At 33.6% G+C, this 20,332-nt stretch overlaps 1 protein-coding gene across 1 annotated transcript; it reads left to right on the top strand.

Moving 5' to 3' along the window:
• Window positions 1–14,792: 14,792 nt before the first annotated feature.
• LOC8274481 lies at window positions 14,793–20,105 on the top strand. The gene is made up of 4 exons (XM_048378353.1): window positions 14,793–15,439; window positions 17,207–17,722; window positions 18,007–18,639; window positions 19,352–20,105. The coding sequence occupies exons 1-4, from the start codon at window positions 15,014–15,016 to the stop codon at window positions 19,868–19,870; spliced, it is 2,094 nt and encodes a 697-aa protein (XP_048234310.1). The 5' UTR covers window positions 14,793–15,013; the 3' UTR covers window positions 19,871–20,105.
• Window positions 20,106–20,332: the final 227 nt, after the last annotated feature.

A 20,332-nucleotide genomic window follows, 5' to 3' on the forward strand; every position in this document is an offset into this window, starting at 1 on the left:
TATAAAACTATTTCTTAATTTTAAAATATTAAGAAATAATCTTATAAAAATATTAAGAGTTAGAATAAAAATAGGTGAGATATTTAATATTTTTTAAATTAGACCGGTGATTTGGCAAAGATATTAACACAAAAGATAAGTTTTTTAACAAATCAGTTGCTTGTAATAGAAAAAAAGAAAAAGAGAAGAGAATGTATAAGTTGTAATAAATATACATTCTTAATTTCAGTTAATTAAAATATTTTTCATTCCATACTAACTGTTATTTTTTAATAATTTATTTAGATTACAAAATATTTAATATACTTAATTATAAAAAAAACTAAATTAGACTAATTTATCATTTTATAGATATTATAATGTTTATTACACCTATTCCAACACAAAAATAAAATAAAAAAATTAATGTTACACCGAATAATATAAGAGTGATAGATAATTTTTTTTTTAAATACAATTAATATGAAATGAAAAAGAGTAAACAACATGCGAAAATTCTTATTTTTTTATCTCTCTAATTTATTTTTTTATTACTAATCTCTTTCTTTTTTTCTTTTGATTTTTTTCATTCTCTATTTATTAATGGTTATGATTTCGGACTCTAATAGAATATACTACTTATAACTCATTGAATCTACAATAAATTAAAAAGATTATAGTTATTTTAACTGAATTTAGAAACATATATTAAAAATTTACTATTTCAAAATTTGTTTATGATATTTTTGTCAAGTGTTTATCTGGTGTAACCTAGCACTTTTCTTTTTATCAGAAGTAAAATTTATTAATTAAAGGGCTTGAACCCAAACAATACAAGAGATGAAGGAGTTGAAAAGACTCTGCCGATAATCAGCCTAAGCCTACGAGCATTTGAGCAGGACCCAAGAATGCCCAAAAAATTAAGACTTCCCAAATCAATAAGAAGCTTCTGGACAGTAAGCTCCTCTTCCTATCGCCGTGAACAAACACGCATGATTGCAACGCTCTACCACGCATATGGCCAAACTGATAAACGAAAAAAAGATTCACAATCAGGTACGATTGGAGGAATCCAAACAAGGCGCTCCAAAGCGAGATGAAATGTTCTGCGCCAGATAGGAACTAGACTTCTGAGGCTTCGCCATTCATGGCTAAATCACACTGCCGCCAGCAAATTGAGACTGAACTGGTCATAGGGTGGGTCGGCTCTAGACCGATATGAAGCTTGACGAACTGAGAATCCTCCCTTGGAGCTTTTGCTAAACCCTTCCACATACATAGCCTCATTACAGGAGGAGAAATAGCAGACGTTTGACACACTAAAAGGGGGTAAACCCCAGCTGCAAGCACAACAAAATATCCACCAAAACACAAAGCAAACACATGTGGAAGAGCTTTCGATCAAGAAGAAGGAAAAGAAACATGAAAAATTAGTGAAAACCAAATCAAATACATAAGGATGGGTTTTCCGTGTTGCGATTAATTCATATCGGATAGAGCTAAATTGCAGCTGAAACAGAATGAGAAAAAATAACAATAAATGGAATAGTTGTACGTAAAAACTCCTAAACAAATAACGATAAAAACTGCAGGTTAAAATAAAAGAATTTTACTATAAAAAAATAAAATTTTATGACTTTTGTTTTTTAAGAATATTTATTTATTTTTTTCTCTTTCTTTATCTCTCTCTAATATTTTTCTTTCTCACCAGAGTATGTAAAAAGACTGAAATTGATGTGGGATAGTGTTAGAAAAATTTTACACGTGCATGAATCGCAATAAGTAGTAGAGAGCGAATGTGAGTATCGTTATCACGAGAAGATTAATATCAAATACCGGCTCTAATTATATTTTCATAATTTAATAAAATCAAATAATTGTAATTAAATAAATAATTAACAAGAAAAGAAAACTAAAACTAAAATAGAGCCCGGATTTGTTTCACCAGCTATTACTTGAATTACAAGATTTTATCACAATTTATTACCCCTCGAAAGATTCGTCTACTTTTGTGATCGAGGTTCCTAAGTCTTATAAGTGTATGAGCTGATAAATCATGCAACTTTCGTTGTTTGTAATTTATGCAAATACATGTATTTAATCAGGCCTAAAACCAAACTACAAAATAGTAAAAGTAACTAAAAATTAATTCATTGAAAGAAATTAAATATCCAAACAAGTAATAGACAAGCTACAGAAATCCAAACACTAAGAAGAGTTTAACAACATGTGTGGTCCCTTTAATGTATCTAAGGACCATTTTAACAGCATTCTAATACTTTCGACCAGGATTCGCCATATATCGACTAACAACTCCTACTGCTTCTGTAATATTTGGTATTGTACAAATCATGGCGAATACTAAACTGTCGATGCATATGGTACTCAAGACATTTCCATCCTCTCTGCTTCACTACTAAGGCTCATATTGGAGGATAACTTGAAATTAACAAGAAGAGGGATGAAAATTGGCTTATAATCCTGCATGTTGAAGGGCCACAAGACTTTCTTCAAATAGTTTTTCTAGGTAGCCAAATCTTCCTATTACTTTTGTCTCTATGAATTTGCATCCCTAAAATCTTGTTTATTGGTCCCAAGTCTTTCATTTCAAACTCCCTAGCCAACGGTGCCTTCAACTCTATATGATCTTTGTTGGGGCTTGCTAACAACATGCCCTCTACAACAAAATATCCACCAAAACACAAAGCAAACACATGTGGAAGAGCTTTCGATCAAGAAGAAGGAAAAGAAACATGAAAAATTAGTGAAAACCAAATCAAATACATAAGGATGAGTTTTCCGTGTTGCAATTAATTCATATCGGATAGAGCAAAATTGCAGCTCAAACAGAATGAGAAGAAATAACAATGAAGCAAAAATGGAATATATAGATTGTATGTAAAAAAAACTCCTAAACAAATAAGGATAAAATCTATGGGCTAAAATAAAAAGATTTGAATATGAAAGAAATAGAATTTTACGATTTCTCTTTTATTTTAAGAACATTTATTTATTTTTTCTCTCTCTTTATCTCTCTCTAATACTTTTCTTTCTCACCGTAGGGCTGAGCATGGATCTGGGTGATTCCCGCCCAAACCGAATAACCGTACCGAAATATACCATATAATCAAAATAATTGAAATTTTTTATAACCGAATTGAACTGATTCAAATTTTTTTCTATTACGGTATGGTACTGGTTCTTTAGTAAAAACCGTACCATAACCGATCTGTGTTGTACTGATCCGGATCAAACCATAGAACCGAATCTTTTATATATATTTATTAATAATTATTTATATTATATAAATAATACCTATTAAAAATAACTATAATATTATAAAAGACTTTATACTCTATAAGAAAAATTATTTTATATTTATCATTTTATATAAGTCAAATAATTATTATCGAAATAAAAAAAATACTACATATTAAAAATAACTATAATATTATAATGTACTTTATATTCTATAAAAAAATATAAATTATATATTAATATATCATATAGTATACTGATACTAATAAACATACTCTAATACTAAATTTATGATTTATTATCTACTAACTTAACCCTAATACCTTTTCTTATCACATACTACAAGCCTACACCTAACAATTTGAATATACCGTTTTCCTCTTTAGAACACACCGTCGCACCTCTCATTTTGCAATTTAGAAAGAAAAATTCCCTAAGGCAAATTTCTGGACAGAAAATCAAAAGGAAGAAGGAAGAAATTCGCTCGCGTAGACGTCTTCCTCTCTAGAACACACTGTTGCACCTCTCAATTTTCAATTTAGAAAGACAAAATCCCTAAGGTAAATTTCTAAATAGAAAATCAAAAGGAAGAAGGAAGAGATTGGCTCGCCTAGACGTCTTCCTTTTTAGCGCCACACATAATTGGCTCGCAGAAAGGCAGAAGGAAGAATTGGTTCGCATAGACGTCTTCCTCTTTAGCGCCCTCTCTTTCCATAACTGTGTCGTCGTTGCTCAGTCCCGGGTATTTTTTTTATTTTTATTTTTGATGGGTAGATTATTGGCTGCAACTGTAAAAAATATTTTATTTTAATGATTGCCATATGCAAGATATTTTTATGCTAGCAGTAATATATATTTTAATGGTTTGTATTTGAACATTGAATTAATTATTATACTTACAAGTGACTGAATTGCAAAACAGGTTGTTCAAGAATGTGATTGCAATTCTAATTTCAAATTTTCATGCTACTTTCTTTAGGTTGATAATCATATTTTTTCTAAATGTATTTGAATAAATATGAGATTAAATACGGATCCTTTTATGTTTGGTACGGTATTGCTACCTTCAATTTTAAAAGAACCGAAGTTTAATATAGTACTGGTGATTTATAGATAACCGAATTGGGTCAATCCGTGCTCAGCCCTACTCACCAGGGTATGTAGAAAAATTAAAATTGATGTGGGATAGTGTTAGAAAATTTTTACAGGTGAGAGTGAATGTGAGTATTGTTATCACGAGAAGATTAATATTAAATACCGGCTCTAATTGTATTTTCATAATCTAACAAAATCGAATAATTGTAATTAAATAAATAATTAACAGAAAAAAAAAACTTAAAGCTAAAATTGAGCCCAGATTTGTTTCACTAGCGATTACTTGGATTACAAGATTTATTTCACAATCTAAATCATTAACTTTAGTCAAGGGTAATCATTCAAATTATTTAAAAATATCAAATTCAATTACAGTCTATTTTCATGATCATGTCAATTAATTAGAGTTCATTAAGTTTCTTAGTAATTTATTACTCTCTGAAAGATTCGTCTACTTTTGTGATTGAGGTTTCTAAATTTTATAAGTGTATGAGTTGATAAATCATGCAACTTTCATTGTCTGTAATTTACGCAAATACATGTATTTAATCAGGCCTAAAATCAAACTACAAGAAAAGTAAAAGTAACTAAAAATTAATTCATTGAAAGGAATTAAATATCCAAACAAGTAATAGACTAGCTACGCAAATCCAAACCCTAATAAGAGTTTAACAATATATATAGTCCATTTAATGTATCTAAGGACCCTTTTAACATTATCCTAATACTCTCGACTAGCATTCGCCATATACCGACTAATCACTCCTATTGCTTGTGCAATATTTGATCTTATACAAATCATGGAGAATACTAAACTTCTCACTACCAATGTATATGGTACTCAAGACGTCTCCATCCTCTCTACTTCACTTCTAGGGCTCATACTGGAGGATAACTTGAAATTAATAAGAAGAGGGATGAAAATTGGCTTACAATCCTGCATGTTGAAGCGCCACAAGACTTTCTTCAAATAGTTTCTCTGAGTAGCCAAATCTTCCTATTACTTATGTCTCTATGAATTTGCATCCCTAGAATCTTGTTTGTTGATCCCAAGTCTTTCATTTCAAACTCCCTAGCCAACGGTGCCTTCAACTCTTTGATACGATCTTTGTTGGGGCTTGCTAACAACATGCCCTCTACATACAACAACAAAATAATAAAATTACTTTCACTAAACCTTTTAAAATATGCACAAAAGTTTACATTAAGTCTATTGTATCCAAGGCTCATGATGAAAGAATCAAATCTTTTGTACAAATATCTCAGTGCCTGTTTGATACCATACAAGGATTTGTTTAACCTGCAAACCTAGTTCTTTTTTTCTTTTTCTTCAAAATCCTCTGGTTGGAGCATATAAATTTCTTCTTCAAGATCTCTATAGAGAGAAGTAGTTTTGACATCTAACTGCTCCAGATATAAGTCGAATGTAGCACATATTGCCAGGACTACTCTGACTGTTGTAAGTCGAACCACTAGGGAAAGGATCTTGCATGATACCTTCTTTCTAAGCATATCATTTTACCACCAATCTTGCACGATACCACTCCACTCGATCATCTTATTACGTTTAATCTTAAACACCCATTTGTTGCTAATGGACTTTCTTCTTTGTGGTAATGGTACAAGTTTTCAGGTTTTGTTCTTAAGAAGAGCTTCTATTTCTTCCTGGATTACTGTCATCCATTGAGCTGCATCTGAACTAGTCATTGCCTCTTGAAGAGTTGATGGCTCTCTATCCTCTGTTTGAAGATAATATGTAACATTGCTCTCATAACATAATTTGAGTGCCAACTTGGTCATTTTGTCGGCATCGATGAATTTCTAATACTTGTGACTTAACTAGTTTCTATACCTCGTGCACTGGTTCAGCTTCAGAAGAATCCTTATTTCCAGATTCTTTTTCCACTTGTACTACTGTAGCCTCTGAACTCTCATGCATAGTGCTATTATTTGCTTCTTGTCTCTTATCTTCCATAAAGATCACATCCATACTAATAATAACCTTGCGGGCAGTGGGATCCCACAGGCGATACCCCTTCATACCATTAATATACCTCGTAAATAAACATTTCCTAGATTTTAAATGCAACTTTGGAGTTTCTTGAGCATTATACATCACGTACACCGGACTTTAAAATATATAGAGATTTAAATAATCAGCTGGCTTGCCAGTCCACATCTTCATCGGTGTCTTCAACTCAATTGCAGTTGATGTGGGGCCCGATTTACTATATAACAGGCGGTGTTGATTGCCTCTACCTAGAAAGCCTTATCTAAGTCTGCAGCTCCCAGTATAGCTCTTGTTCTTTCTAACAATGTCTTGTTCATCCGCTCTGCCACTCCATTTTGCTGAGGACTGTATGCTATAGTGAACTGTCTTTTGATGTTTTCCTGATTGCAGAATTCTTCAAACTCACTGCTTGTATATTTTCCTCCATTATCTGTCCGAAAACACTTGATCTATTTACCATATTCAAGTTCTAACCGTGCTTTGAATACTTTGAAAACTGAAAATACATCTACCTTACTCTTGATAAGATACACCCAATATCTCCTAGAGTAGTCATCTACGAAGGATACAAAGTACTTCACTCCTCCTAAGGATATAATTGGTGCTTGCCATACATCAAAGTGAACTAATCCTAGAATCTCTTTACTTCTAGAATTCGACGTTTTGAACTTTAATCTATGTTGCTTACTGTAACATAATGCTCACAGGGTAAAGACATCTTAGTAAGTCTTAGAAGTAGATTTTGCTTCATGAATATTTATTCCTTGCTCAGACATATGTCTAAGTTTTTGATGCCACACTATTGCAAGTCTTTTCACTTGAACTGCTTAAAGTAACTAATGCTTTTACCTCTGAAAAGTCTCTGCCTTCAATATGTACAAGTTTGCAACAATCTTTTCTCCCTTCATAAGTACAAGCACACCTCGAATCACCTTCATGATTCCTTTCTCGATGATAATCTTACAATCCAGGTCATCCAGTTGACCTAATGACAGTAAATTCTTTCTCAAGCCTTCTACATGTCGCACTTATTGAATTGTGCGAACTGTACTATCATGGAACTTCAACTTGATAGTTCCAATACCACCAATCTTTAAGGCATGATTATTACAGCTGAGCACAGATCCTTTAGAAACAGGTTCATAATGATGGAACCATTCTCTTTGAAAGGTCATGTGAAATGTGGCCCCTGAGTCAATGAGCCAGACATCAACAAATCTTTTCCCGCCTTCAATAGTTGTCACTACTTCACAGCACAAAGCATCACCTTCACTTGAGGTACTTGCTACATTTTCTTGAGGATTGAAATTTTTATAGTTTAAATTCTAGCAATCCTTCTTTAAATGACCTTTCTTGCCACAATGGTAGCACTTCATGTTCTTCTTACTTCTTTACTTTGACCTACCTTGATTTTTGCTCCCCCTGGAACAACATTTCATTGATCTCCCTCTTGTTATAGTTAAAGCCCCTGCTTATTGTGAACTTGCCAACTTATCTTCTTTATTCTTGTGCTGATTTTCCTTTTCTAGAATAATATGTGCAATATCATCAAAGTTTAGATAATCAGTGAAAACATTATTTGTCAGATTAATGATAAACTGATCATACGAATAAGGTAGATTTTAAAGTAAAAGTTCAACACATTCATTTGGCTCTATTTTATAGCCTAATGATGAGTTGAAAAAATAGAGTATTCAATGTGTTTATATGCTATGTTACTGTTGTAGATTTAGACATTCAAAGAGTCTACAATTTCTTCTTAAGAAAAATCTTATTGTGAAGTGACCTGGCCTTGTACAATTTTGTGAGATGATCCCAAATCTCCCTTGTTGTTTTCTTCTCCTTTATGCTTGACAACACTCCATCTGCAAGTGCTAGATGAAGATTTGCAATAGCATTTCCATCCATCTCGTTTCACTTATTATCATCTGTGACTTTCTTTGGCCTTTCACTAGTAGCTGCCATGTAATTATCTTTTCTTAAGATAGTTTTTATCTTCAACTTCCACAATGAGAAATTACTCCCATTGAACTTCTCAATCTCAAATTCTATCGCCATTGCTTCTACCACAACCTTCAAATGATGATTAATAATGTAACTTAATTTTTCATGATGTGGAGGATCCACTTATTAGTGGCAACCATATAGTATACAATAAGTAGATATTAACACCCAAGTTAGGCTCTGATACCACTTGTTGGACTGGATAGAGCAAAATTGCAATTCAAATAGACAGAAAAAATAATATTGAAGCAAAAATGGAACATATAGATTTTATGTGGAAAACCCCCCAATAAATTGAAGTAAAAACCACGATCAAGAATAAAAGAATTTCACTGTGAAAAAAATATGAAATTACAATTTCTTCTTTTTTTTTTTAAAGGAGAGCATTTTTTTTTCCCTCTCTCTACCTCTCTCTAATATTTTTCTTTTTTAAGAGGGATGTGGAAAAAGTGAAATTGATGTGGGATAGCTTGAGAACTTGCATCTTTTACCTTTTTATAGATAAGAGGTGCTTGTCCTCCAAGCACCATCGGATGGCAGAAAAACATTCTTGGCCACCAAGTTCAAATGTGTGGCAAAGAATTTTTTTTGGCCATCAAGCCCTTAATTAATTTGTTTTTAATTTCAACGTTTCCAATGGTTTGAATCTCCTCGGAGAATAAAAGGCTCCAAGAACATATAAAACCTAAAAGAGAGGATATAAATAAAACTAGTTTTTTCCTCATTTAACCTAGCACTTAGAAGTTAGGTTGGATGGCATTTAATCTAGCACTTAAAGTTAAGTTAGTGATTTAAATGTTATAGTATTTATAGAGGCTATGTTCTTTTTCAAATAAAGGATCAAAAGGACTTTTAGCTCAGCCCAAATAAGTTTATATTTAACTAATTTAATAAATAGGTCTAGAATTTTTATTTAAAAATTAAATAGATCTAAATTTAAGAAATTTTATGAGCATGTATATTATATTTTTTAATTAAATTATTTAAATAAATAAAATTTAAATAAATACTAATTTTAATATTAGAAATTAAACTTTGTAATTTTTATATATAAAAAATTATTTTTTATTTTATAAAAAAATTAAAATTAATAATTATTGCTGCTATTTTACAACCATCGCTAACTTTGACAAACTATCATCAATGTCGTTGCCATTAATTCAGCAAATTTAATGAAACTTTAAATTTATTTAGTCTTTAACTAAAAGTTATAAAATTATTTGCTAAAATAATTAAAATTAGACTTATTTGAACTCAAGGTACAAATTTGAGGAGGATTTGATACTTTGTCCATTCTTTCTCTCTAATTTATTTTAAGAAAAGTGCTTTCTAGGGTGATTTTGTTTAAAACAAAATAACTATACTTTGTTTTAAACACCATTGATTCTTAATTAGCTTAACTTTTATCCTTTAAATTTTATAAATAAAGATTATTGGCAACCTATTGAACTCTCTACAATTTTATAATTACAAAAATAATTAATATTTTATGAAAAATGACAATACTTTTTAATTTTTTTTTACAAATTATGCTAATTTTTCATAAATGTTACTATTTGTAAAAAAATGAACAATATTATACAAAAATATTTAAAATTTAATAATTTATAAAAATGAAAAATTTATGAAAAATACTAAATTTTTCGTAATCGCGAAATATATTGCTAAATTCCGAATAATGACAATTTTCTTCATATGTTTTCGTAAATTATACTAATTTTTCATAAGTGTTACTAGTTGCGAAGAAATGAATGATATTACGAAAAAGTAATTATTTTTATGAAACTTAATTATTTACGAAAATTGACAAATTTATAAAAAATACTAAATTTTTCATAATTGTAAAATATATTGCTAAATTACAAAAATGGACAATCTTCTTTATATTTTTTCGTAAATTATATTAATTTTGCATAAGTGTTACTAGTTGCGAAAAAATGAATTATATTACGAAAAGATGATAACTTTTACAAAATTTAATAATTTATAAGAAAATTTATAAATTTAAAAAAATATTAAATTTTTTGTAATCGCGAAATATATTATTAAATTATAAAAAATTTCAATCATCTTTATATTTTTTCACAAAGTACACTAATTTTTTGTAAGTGAATCTAGTTGCAAAAAATGAATGATATTATAAAAAAATGATAACTTTTATAAAATTTAATGATTTATGAAAAAATTAGTAAATTTATAAAAAATATTAAATTTTTTCGTAATCACAAAATTTATTATTGAATTACGAAAAATGATAATCATCTTCATATTTTTCATAAACTAAACTAAATTTTCATATATTTTAAGAGTGTATAAATTTTTAAAATTACCTTATGTTATTTTAGTAAATTTTATTTTATTTGGTAACTTGTAATTATAAATTATTAATTTTTTAAAAAAATTATATTATTATTTTATTAGTATATTAAAATAAAGTATGGTTACTTTGTGTAGGATTTTCTAATTTAAGAAAAATGTGGAAATATGCTATTGACATTTGATGCCATGAACGAATATGTCCTTAATTTTCTCTTTATGCAAATACACCTTTGTTTAATTTTTATTATATTTTGGTCCCTCATTATATGACGAACGGATATGTGTTGCTTGCGCTAAATCTTAGGGTTTATTTGCACAATTTTTCCTTTCATTTAAAGAAAAAAAAATAAAAACAATTTTTAAGAAACAAATCAAAACAAAATTATCCTCCCTACGTTTATACGCTCGTTTTGGGGTAATTATCCCAGTTGGTACCAATACTAGGCACTGTATATCAATTTGGTACCAAAACTTTAATTTGAATCAATTTGATAACAAACGTACGTAAAAATATATCAATTTAGTACCAACAGTCAAATTCCGACGTCCTGAGCTGACGTGGCATGCTGAGTAGGAATTTTCCGGGTGTTTTACCCCCAACACGGCCGTGTTATGCCTGTGTTCCCAACACGGCCGTGTTGATGGTTGTATTCCCAACACGGCCGTGTTGATGGTTGTATTCCCAACACGGGCTTGTGTTCATGCCCGTGTTACTCTCTGTGGACGTGCTCCCTAAAAGCTTTTTTTCGTTGATGTTTGATGCATCCAACACGGCCGTGTTTATGGCCGTGTTGGGAACACGGCCGGTGTTGAGCTTTCTCATGCCCATACTGTCACTCGTTTCGGCAGCTTCTAATGTTAAAAGGACTAGTAGAAGACATCATTGTTGACACTAAGGACAATTCTAAGCAAAAGTATTAAGTAGTGCACTTTAAGTAATTACAAAATAGCAACTTATATTAAGTGTGGAACACAAGAACATGACAAAATAATTAAAAGATTTTATGGTCCTCATAAAAAAAAAGTGTTGATACTGAGCACAATAAACAAGCATATGAAATCTGTCTTATGGACCACAAAAGCACCATCTGTCCTAAAAGCAAAAAACAAAAGTTCCTACATATAAACAAGTTCCTAATGTATTAAACAATCATAATGCCTAGCTAAGGCTTGTTGTTGTTTCCAAGACCAGCAGGCATCCAAGGCTTCTTCTTCTTTGAGGTTGCAGTCTTAACATTTTCTTTCCTCCGAGTCTTCTTAGTTGTTGCTTGCACCTTATCTTTCCCCTTTCTGAAACTTTCATATGGAGTAGGATTAGATCCAGAAGCTTTCTTTGATGCTGTTGAAAGAGATGCGGATCTAGGAGCCAGAAATGGCTTGTTGCCCTTGTTCTTCACTATCTTGCCCTTGCCATTCTTCTTACTCGGCTGGGAGTCTTCATTCACTCCACTTGATTGAGTTGGAATATCACTTAGCAACTCATTGATGCTTTTTGTATTTTGATGAGGTCTTTGTGTTCCTGCAACAGTTTGGGACAAACTTGTCCAATGAAGATTAAAATCATCTAAATATACTAGATGAACAGGTATGTCAAACTCAGTTTGGATTGACAGTGAAGGAGTTACATTTTGCACCTGCATAAGTTAAAGTAAATATACATTAGGTTATTACAAATATATTTAGTTAAGTAAATGAACTTATTACCTGTGCGGTCCCAATTAGATTGAATTGAACTTATAATAATGAACTTATTACCTGTACCTAGTAAAACAAAAAAATAAAAATTCCAGTTATCCTTGTTCTCCTTTTGAACAACTGCCCAAGCAACTGGATATATACAGTCGTTGGCATCAATCGCCACATAGCCCACCATAAATCCCCTTCAACCAGCAACCATCAATTGATATTAAAGGTCTGCAAAACTTGAATCCATCTTTTAGGGCAGCAAAACAAACATATAAACCCTTGAACACTTGTTCCTCCAAATGTAGCACAATTGTGGACCCAGGATTACTCCTTAACAACTCAAGTTTGTAACCATGCAGTCTACCCAATTGCTCTCTTTCATCACCATCAATGAACTTCAGAGCAATGTTCCTAGCTCTCTAAGCCTTTAGCCAGAGACATCAACTGCCATATCCTCCTTAACAGTTTGAATAATACATTGAATTGCCCAACTTGGATCAGCCCTAAACCTTTCCACATACTTCATGGCAATGTACTTAGCATTAACATGTCTGTTATTGTGCTCTTTAGTGCAACTATGATCAAACTTTGCAAACTTGATTTGCACAGTGTTCTTATCATCCGTCTTCAAGTAAGCCCAAATAAAAAATCCACATCCCTTTTTGCACTTTGCTTTACATTTTGTTTTTGTATTTGGACCAAAAATTACTTGATTCCTGCTCCTTATTGAGTAGTTCTTTACTGCATCTTTAAACTGCCTAAAAGTACTAAACAACATGCCTATCTTCAAATTAGGGTGGGCCATATCTATCTCCTCATTAAAAATTGGCCATTTTGTCTTCCTCGAATCAATATCATTTTCATCAGATGAAGAGCATGACCTAAGCTCATCACTTGGTGCATAAACAGTCTCATCTGAACCCTCACCTCCAATTATTTCTTCATTAACCCTTGTTCTATCCCTTTCTAACTCCATATCAATAAATTTTTCAAATAAATCATCATCATCTTCATCATGCAAGTCATAGTCAGAATCAACAAATTCAGGGTCCTCCTCATCAGCCTCACTGTCAAACTCATCACTATCATCATTCCCATGACCATCTTGTTCAATTTGAACCTCTTCTAAGCTAGTGCCATCACTACTTAGCATTCTCACTTCCTCAGATGATTCAATATTATCAGCATGCACAACATTCTCAGTTGGTTCTAAATTATCTTATTGCATATTTACCTTATCCCTAGCATAAACATGAATCACTCTTGACTCATCAACACTTAAAGACATGTCAATACTATCACTGTCATTATCTAACTTTCTCAAACCATCTGTGTCACTTTTCTTTGGATGCTTCCAAAACATAGAAAATGATGCAGGTACCAAACCCAATTCTCTGGCCATTGCATCTATCTCTAATCTTGACATCATATCAGCAGAACAAAAATCTATGCTCCCAACATCTCTAATTTTTGGCCTACCCCTATCATCTACTCTAAAACAATGCCATTCTATACTGAAATACTCTGTATCAGGCACTGCATATGGTAAAATGGATAAAACAAATCAATGTCATTCTTTATATTACAATCACTCAATACAATGAAAATCAATAAGGAAAAGGGTTTCAAATCACCAAACACCAACCACCATAATAAAACACATAACAGAAGATCATCCTTTGCAATTTACCAAAAACCAAGCACATCCATTACATACAGAGCACAAGTTACAAAATGCAAGTTATATGACTTACAGTACACGGGCTGCCTTTCGCTTTCTTCTCTTCGCCTCCATTCAAGAGACATTGTGCGACGGGAACAATGTTGTAAAACGCACACTCTGCAATGTGAAAATGTTGTGACAGTTGGAGTAACAATACTGTAAAACGCACAGTGGGGGCGGGAAAGAAGAGAGGGAAGCGGGGAAGAAGAGGGGAGAGGGAAATAGAATTAGAGATTTTGGGAAGCGGGGAAGAAGAGGGTAGAGGGAAATTCTTTTTGTGGGTGAGAAAGTAGTCGGCCGAAACGAGTGACAGTATGGGCATGAGAAAGCTCAACACCGACCGTGTTCCCAACACAGCCATAAACACGGCCGTGTTGGATGCATCAAACATCAACGAAAAAAAAGCTTTTAGGGAGCACGTCCACAGAGAGTAACACGGGCATGAATACAAGCCTGTGTTGAGAACACAGCCATCAACACGGCCGTGTTGGAAACACAGGCATAACACGGCCGTGTTGGGGGCAAAACACCCGGAAAATTCCTACTCAGCATGCCACATCAGCTCCGGACGTCGGAATTTGACTGTTGGTACTAAATTGATATATTTTTACGTACGTTTGTTATCAAATCGATTCAAATTAAAGTTTTGGTACCAAATTGATATACAGTACATAATATTGGTACCAGGTGGGATAATTACCCGTCGTTTTGCATTTCACAACTTTCGCCCACGTGGCTTAATCAGTCTTCTCTCCTCGGCCACAAATGAAAATACAAAGACAACAATCCAAGCAAAGCTAACTTCTGTTCGTTGCCACTGATTATAAAACCAATCAAAATATAGACAAACAGCACTATTACACAAACCCAAAGACCAATTTCATAAAAAAAAGAAAAACGGGGGAAAAAAAGAAAGAGAAGCAACACCCATAAACCAAATGGAGTCAGTTGGTGTTTTAATGACCTGCCCACCAATCTATCCATACCTAATAGAACAGCTAGAGAAACGTTTCACTCTTTACCAGTTCCAAAACGTTCCAGACAAAACTCAATTCCTCAATTCTCACAAAAACTCAATCAGGGCCGTAGTGGGTAATGCTGGGTTTGGTGCTGATGCAGAATTGATTGATCAGTTACCTAAATTGGAAATAGTTTCTAGTTATAGTGTCGGGCTTGATAAGGTCGATTTAGCTAAGTGTAAGGGAAAGGGTATAAGGGTAACTAATACACCTGATGTCTTGACTGATGATGTAGCTGATTTGGCTATTGGGTTGATGTTAGCTGTTTTGAGAAGGTTGTGCGAGAGCGATCGTTATGTTCGAAGTGGTCAATGGAGAAAGGGTGATTATAAGTTGACTACTAAGGTCTGTTGTTCTTGATGTTTTACTTGTTTGATTCTTATGATTCCGCTCCTTTTTTCTTAATCAATGATGTGAAAAGTTTTGAACTTTGCTTCATTGAAGGTAAAAAAAATGCTTTATTACTTTCTTTTTTTTCTTTTGATTGTTTTGGAAGTAAATGGTAGCAAAGTCTTTTTAAAATTGGCAAATATATTGGCCTTAATGATGATTGAGAGTCCTTGTTTGTAATTTAGCAGAATGAGTGAAAGGTAAGGAACTTGAACTACTGCCAATGCCAAAGCTTTTTCTTAAGTAGTAGGCTTAAATTATGGGGGTAAAAGCTTATGTTTTTATTTTTGATAGTTGTCCATATTATCGCATGTTTTCGAAGGAATTATGTTTATATGCGGATTCTTGTGTTTATTTCGCATGATAACTATCACTTTGAGCAATAGTTCTTTCTCATTCTGGATCTGTAGGTCTTATGGTGCTGCTTGCTTTTAATTAAAAACATATTTTGAACTAGGCTTTTGAGATGGGCCAGGCGGCTAATGAATTTTTTTTTTTCTCTGTTCGACATATAGCTATATTTTCCTTTTCATTGTTGATGGAAAAATTTGCGTTGGATCAAGTTTCTAGAATACTTCCAGAATGTAGTCCTTTATTTGGTGGCATTTTTATGTCTGTCGGCTATGGTATCACCATCTTATGTAGTTTGCAAGTTGCCATGTTATTTCCCCTGTTCCTGGATAGTTTGATGAACCTCTTCTTGAACTGCATGCTGAGTAGGTTTCCACTTTCCACTCATGTTTGGTTGTTTGTATCTGAAGTTCTTGCTGCAGAATTTGTTTTTTCTGGAGCTGCACAAGTTTCTCAGTAGGAGCAGTTAAAAAAAGTTTGTTGCCTACTGGTGTTGTCATTGCATCTTTAATTTACAATTTTTATGGCTTATTTAGTGCCAATTTGTAGTATTTGCAGTCTGTGGTGTCCGAGTAAGAGCTATTGCGTTGAAATTTGGCTTAGTTAAAAACAAAGGATAAGCATGATACTAGGCTTAATGGACTCATAGAAGATGCAAAAGAAATGCTTGCTATAAGATTTGGAAGGAAAGCTAAAAGCTTTATCTTGATCAATTCTACATGACACCCAAGTAAGACAAGATAATTAGAATGCATCCTTCAGCTGTTTACTCACATGAAACTGGGGCTATTAAATGTATGCAGTTTAGAAAAGCTGGGCATTTACCCAACCAGGTTCATGTATGCCTTTTGATATCATATGGGTTTGATCTAGGGATAATAAATTTGTATCGCCGATGCACAGCCAATTGTAGCTATTCACTTTATATAACGTAGAGTAGCTACTTAAGTTTGGACATAGAACAATGGCACTTCTTTGTGCATTGGAGATATCTCCTGTTCTTATATTCTGGTTTAGACTGAGTCGCAGCATATGTCATTCTGAAAATTTTTAAACCAAGAATCCTTATTTATGGTTTATTTTTTTCTTGTGGTTGTATCCCGCACTTGTCTTGTAAACGTCCAACTGTTTGGTTATAAATGTAAATATGGAACTTTCAAAAGCTTCCAGTCGTTGTATAGCAATCTACAAGGGCAAGTTTATTTTCATCGTTAACATGTCTTCTCGGTGCTTGTGGTTATTTGCTGGCAACTTCATTTGACCAATTAGACTTTATTGGCGGTGTTCTTAGTTTCCTTTCCTTCTCTTAAGATTCTTGAAGCTTCTCTAAATTATTGGTTGATTTCTTTGTTTCTTTTCTTTTTGTTTCAGTTCACTGGGAAATCAGTTGGCATTATTGGGTTGGGCAGGATAGGCATGGCAATTGCCAAGAGAGCTGAAGCATTTAGCTGTCCAATTAGTTACTTTGCTAGATCAGAGAAACCAGACATGAAGTACAAATACTATCCAAGCGTTGTCGAGTTGGCTGCCAACTGTCAAATTCTTGTTGTTGCATGTGCACTAACAGAAGAAACTCACCACATTGTCAATCGTGAAGTCATTAATGCATTAGGTCCAAAGGGCGTCCTCATCAACATCGGCAGAGGACCTCATGTTGATGAACCAGAGCTGGTGTCTGCATTACTTGAAGGCAGGCTAGGCGGTGCTGGGCTTGATGTGTTTGAAGATGAGCCTAATGTACCTGAGCAGCTATTCAGCCTTGAAAATGTAGTCCTCCTGCCCCATGTAGGAAGTGGCACGGTCGAAACCAGGACAGCAATGGCAGACCTTGTTGTTGGCAATTTGGAAGCTCACTTCTTAAATAAACCTCTATTAACTCCGGTGGTCTGATTTTGACTTGAAGATTTGTGAATAAGATTTGAGTTGATGCATCTTCATGCTTCTGTGACTCGCAATTGTTCTAGAAATCGTTATTTTCTGGAGTTGGCAAGTATGCCTTGAAGGAAGAAAGTACTTTCGACATTCTAAGTTGTACGTCTAAGTTTTTCAGTCTTGTTGAATACATTATTGTTGGCATCCTTGCATTTAAGGAAAGCTGCATCTGTTTTTGAGTGTTAAAAGATTATTTAGATGCGTGAAATGCTTAAATATGATTAAAGAGTTGAAAAATTACACCTTATTCTCATCTGTTGTTCCAAATTACAAGCGAAACGCAGAACCATCCATACAAAATTAACCTGTGTTTGCTGAAAACCACGCTCCAATCAAATTACAAACGCAGCCACAATTCAAACTGCACTCTTCCTCATAAACGGGAAGGAGATTCCATAACCAAAAAAAAAACCCTAAGGCAACGAAACAAACAGAGAGCACAACCAATGGAGTCGATCGGTGTTCTCATGACCTGCCCTCCGATGAACCCTTACCTAGTTGAAGAACTAGAGAAGCGCTTCACCCTTTACAACCTTTATAACATCCCTGACAAGACCCAGTTCCTCAATTCGCACAGTAATTCAATCCGAGCCGTCGTGGGTAATTCCGGGTATGGTATCGACGCTGATTTGATTGATCAATTACCCAACCTGGAGATAGTGTCTAGTCACAGTGTGGGGCTAGACAAGGTGGACTTGGCCAAGTGTAAGGAGAAAAGAATAAGGGTCACTAACACACCTGATGTGTTAACGGATGATGTTGCTGACTTGGCTATTGGGCTGATGCTGGCTGTGATGAGGAGGCTGTGTGAAAGCGATCAGTATCTTAGGAGTGGTAAATGGAAAAAGGGTGACTACAAGTTGACTACTAAGGTTTGTGCTTTATAATATTGTCGTTTTCCTGTTTTTGGCTACTAAGTTGACAACAAGTTGACTAAGGTTTCCGTTTTCTGATTTAGCATTTTGTTGATGTGCTTATTCGGCTATATTGTAAATTTAGGCTTAATTTAGGGGCATAAAGTTTTGAATCAAGTTTCTCATATACTTCTATTCTGTACTGCTTCAATTGGTGGCCTTCTCATATGTCTGTCACAAGTGATGTCACTACTGGAGTGGAAGGAGTTTATTATAGTTTGCAAGTTGCAACTGCAGTGCTCTTTGATGTCTTGTCAGTATACGGTGTGCTTGAAAATTGATTTAACACAAGACAGAAGTGTGATTTTTCTTTCCCCTGATGAGTGTTGATAGTTTGAAAATGTTGCCTCTCCTTTTCTTTTCTTGGTTGTATCTTACTTCTCTTAGGAGTTAGGACTGGAAGTCCAATATCTTTTCTTTTTTTTCTTTTTTCTTTTTCTAAGATTATGTGAAAGATGAACTTTCATAACCTTTCTATCATTCTCTAGCAATCTACATGGCAAGTTTGTTTCCTCTGTTACATTCCTTCTGTTATTTGCTAGGGTCCTGATTTGAACATATTAGACTGTACCAGTGGTATAAGTTCTATAAGTTCCTCTTATTCCCTTAATTCCTGAAGCTTATCTGAATGATCGGCTAAAGTTGTTTTTATAATTTTTTTTTTTGTCAGTTCACTGGGAAATCAGTTGGTATTATTGGATTGGGTAGGATTGGCATGGCAATTGCCAAGAGAGCTGAAGCATTTAGCTGTCCTATTAGTTACTATGCCAGAACAGAGAAAACAGTTGTAAATTACAAATACTATCAAAGCGTTGTTGAGATGGCTGGAGACTGTCAAATCCTTGTTGTTTCATGCGCTTTAACAGAAGAAACCCGCCACATTGTTAATCGTGAAGTCATCGATGCACTAGGTCCAAAGGGCATCCTAATCAACATTGGTAGAGGTTCTCATGTTGATGAACCTGAGCTGGTGTCTGCACTACTTGAAGGGAGACTAGGTGGTGCTGGGCTTGATGTGTTTGAGGATGAACCTAATGTACCTGAGCAGCTATTCGGCCTTGAAAATGTAGTCCTCCTCCCCCATGTAGGAACCCGCACCTTCGAGACTAGGATAGCCATGGCAGACCTTGTTGTTGGCAACCTGGAAGCACACTTTTCAAACAAACCTCTGTTGACTCCAGTAGTTTGATTTTCACTTGATGTATGCAACGAAGGAAATATTTTCACCATCATTTATAGTTCTTGCTCTTTTAAGACATTTTGTTAGTATCTGCATCTGTATCAATTGTCAAATAAACTAGTCAAGATTATTGGTTGGAAACAGATGACTGAAATTTCCTTTTAGCAAATTTTACATATTATCTTTTTGTGATTTCATTTATCTTTCCTACTTAAGGAGCCAATTTTCATTCCCAGATTGCAAATATATGCATACATTTTGGTGACATTGCTGAGCTATTATAAACTAATTTTCAACTGCAATTGTCCGTTGTAATTTTGGTTCATTACTGGTGACATCCTGAGATCCCACAGACTAATTTGGATTTCTATATTTAGATACAACAGAAACTTGTCTTCAGTGTTTGAAATGGAAGCATAAACAACAGAGAACACAAAACAACTAGAGGACATTGGATTACATAACTGGCCT

Source organism: Ricinus communis, chromosome 8 (assembly GCF_019578655.1).
Source record: "Ricinus communis isolate WT05 ecotype wild-type chromosome 8, ASM1957865v1, whole genome shotgun sequence".
Taxonomy (NCBI): domain Eukaryota; kingdom Viridiplantae; phylum Streptophyta; class Magnoliopsida; order Malpighiales; family Euphorbiaceae; genus Ricinus; species Ricinus communis.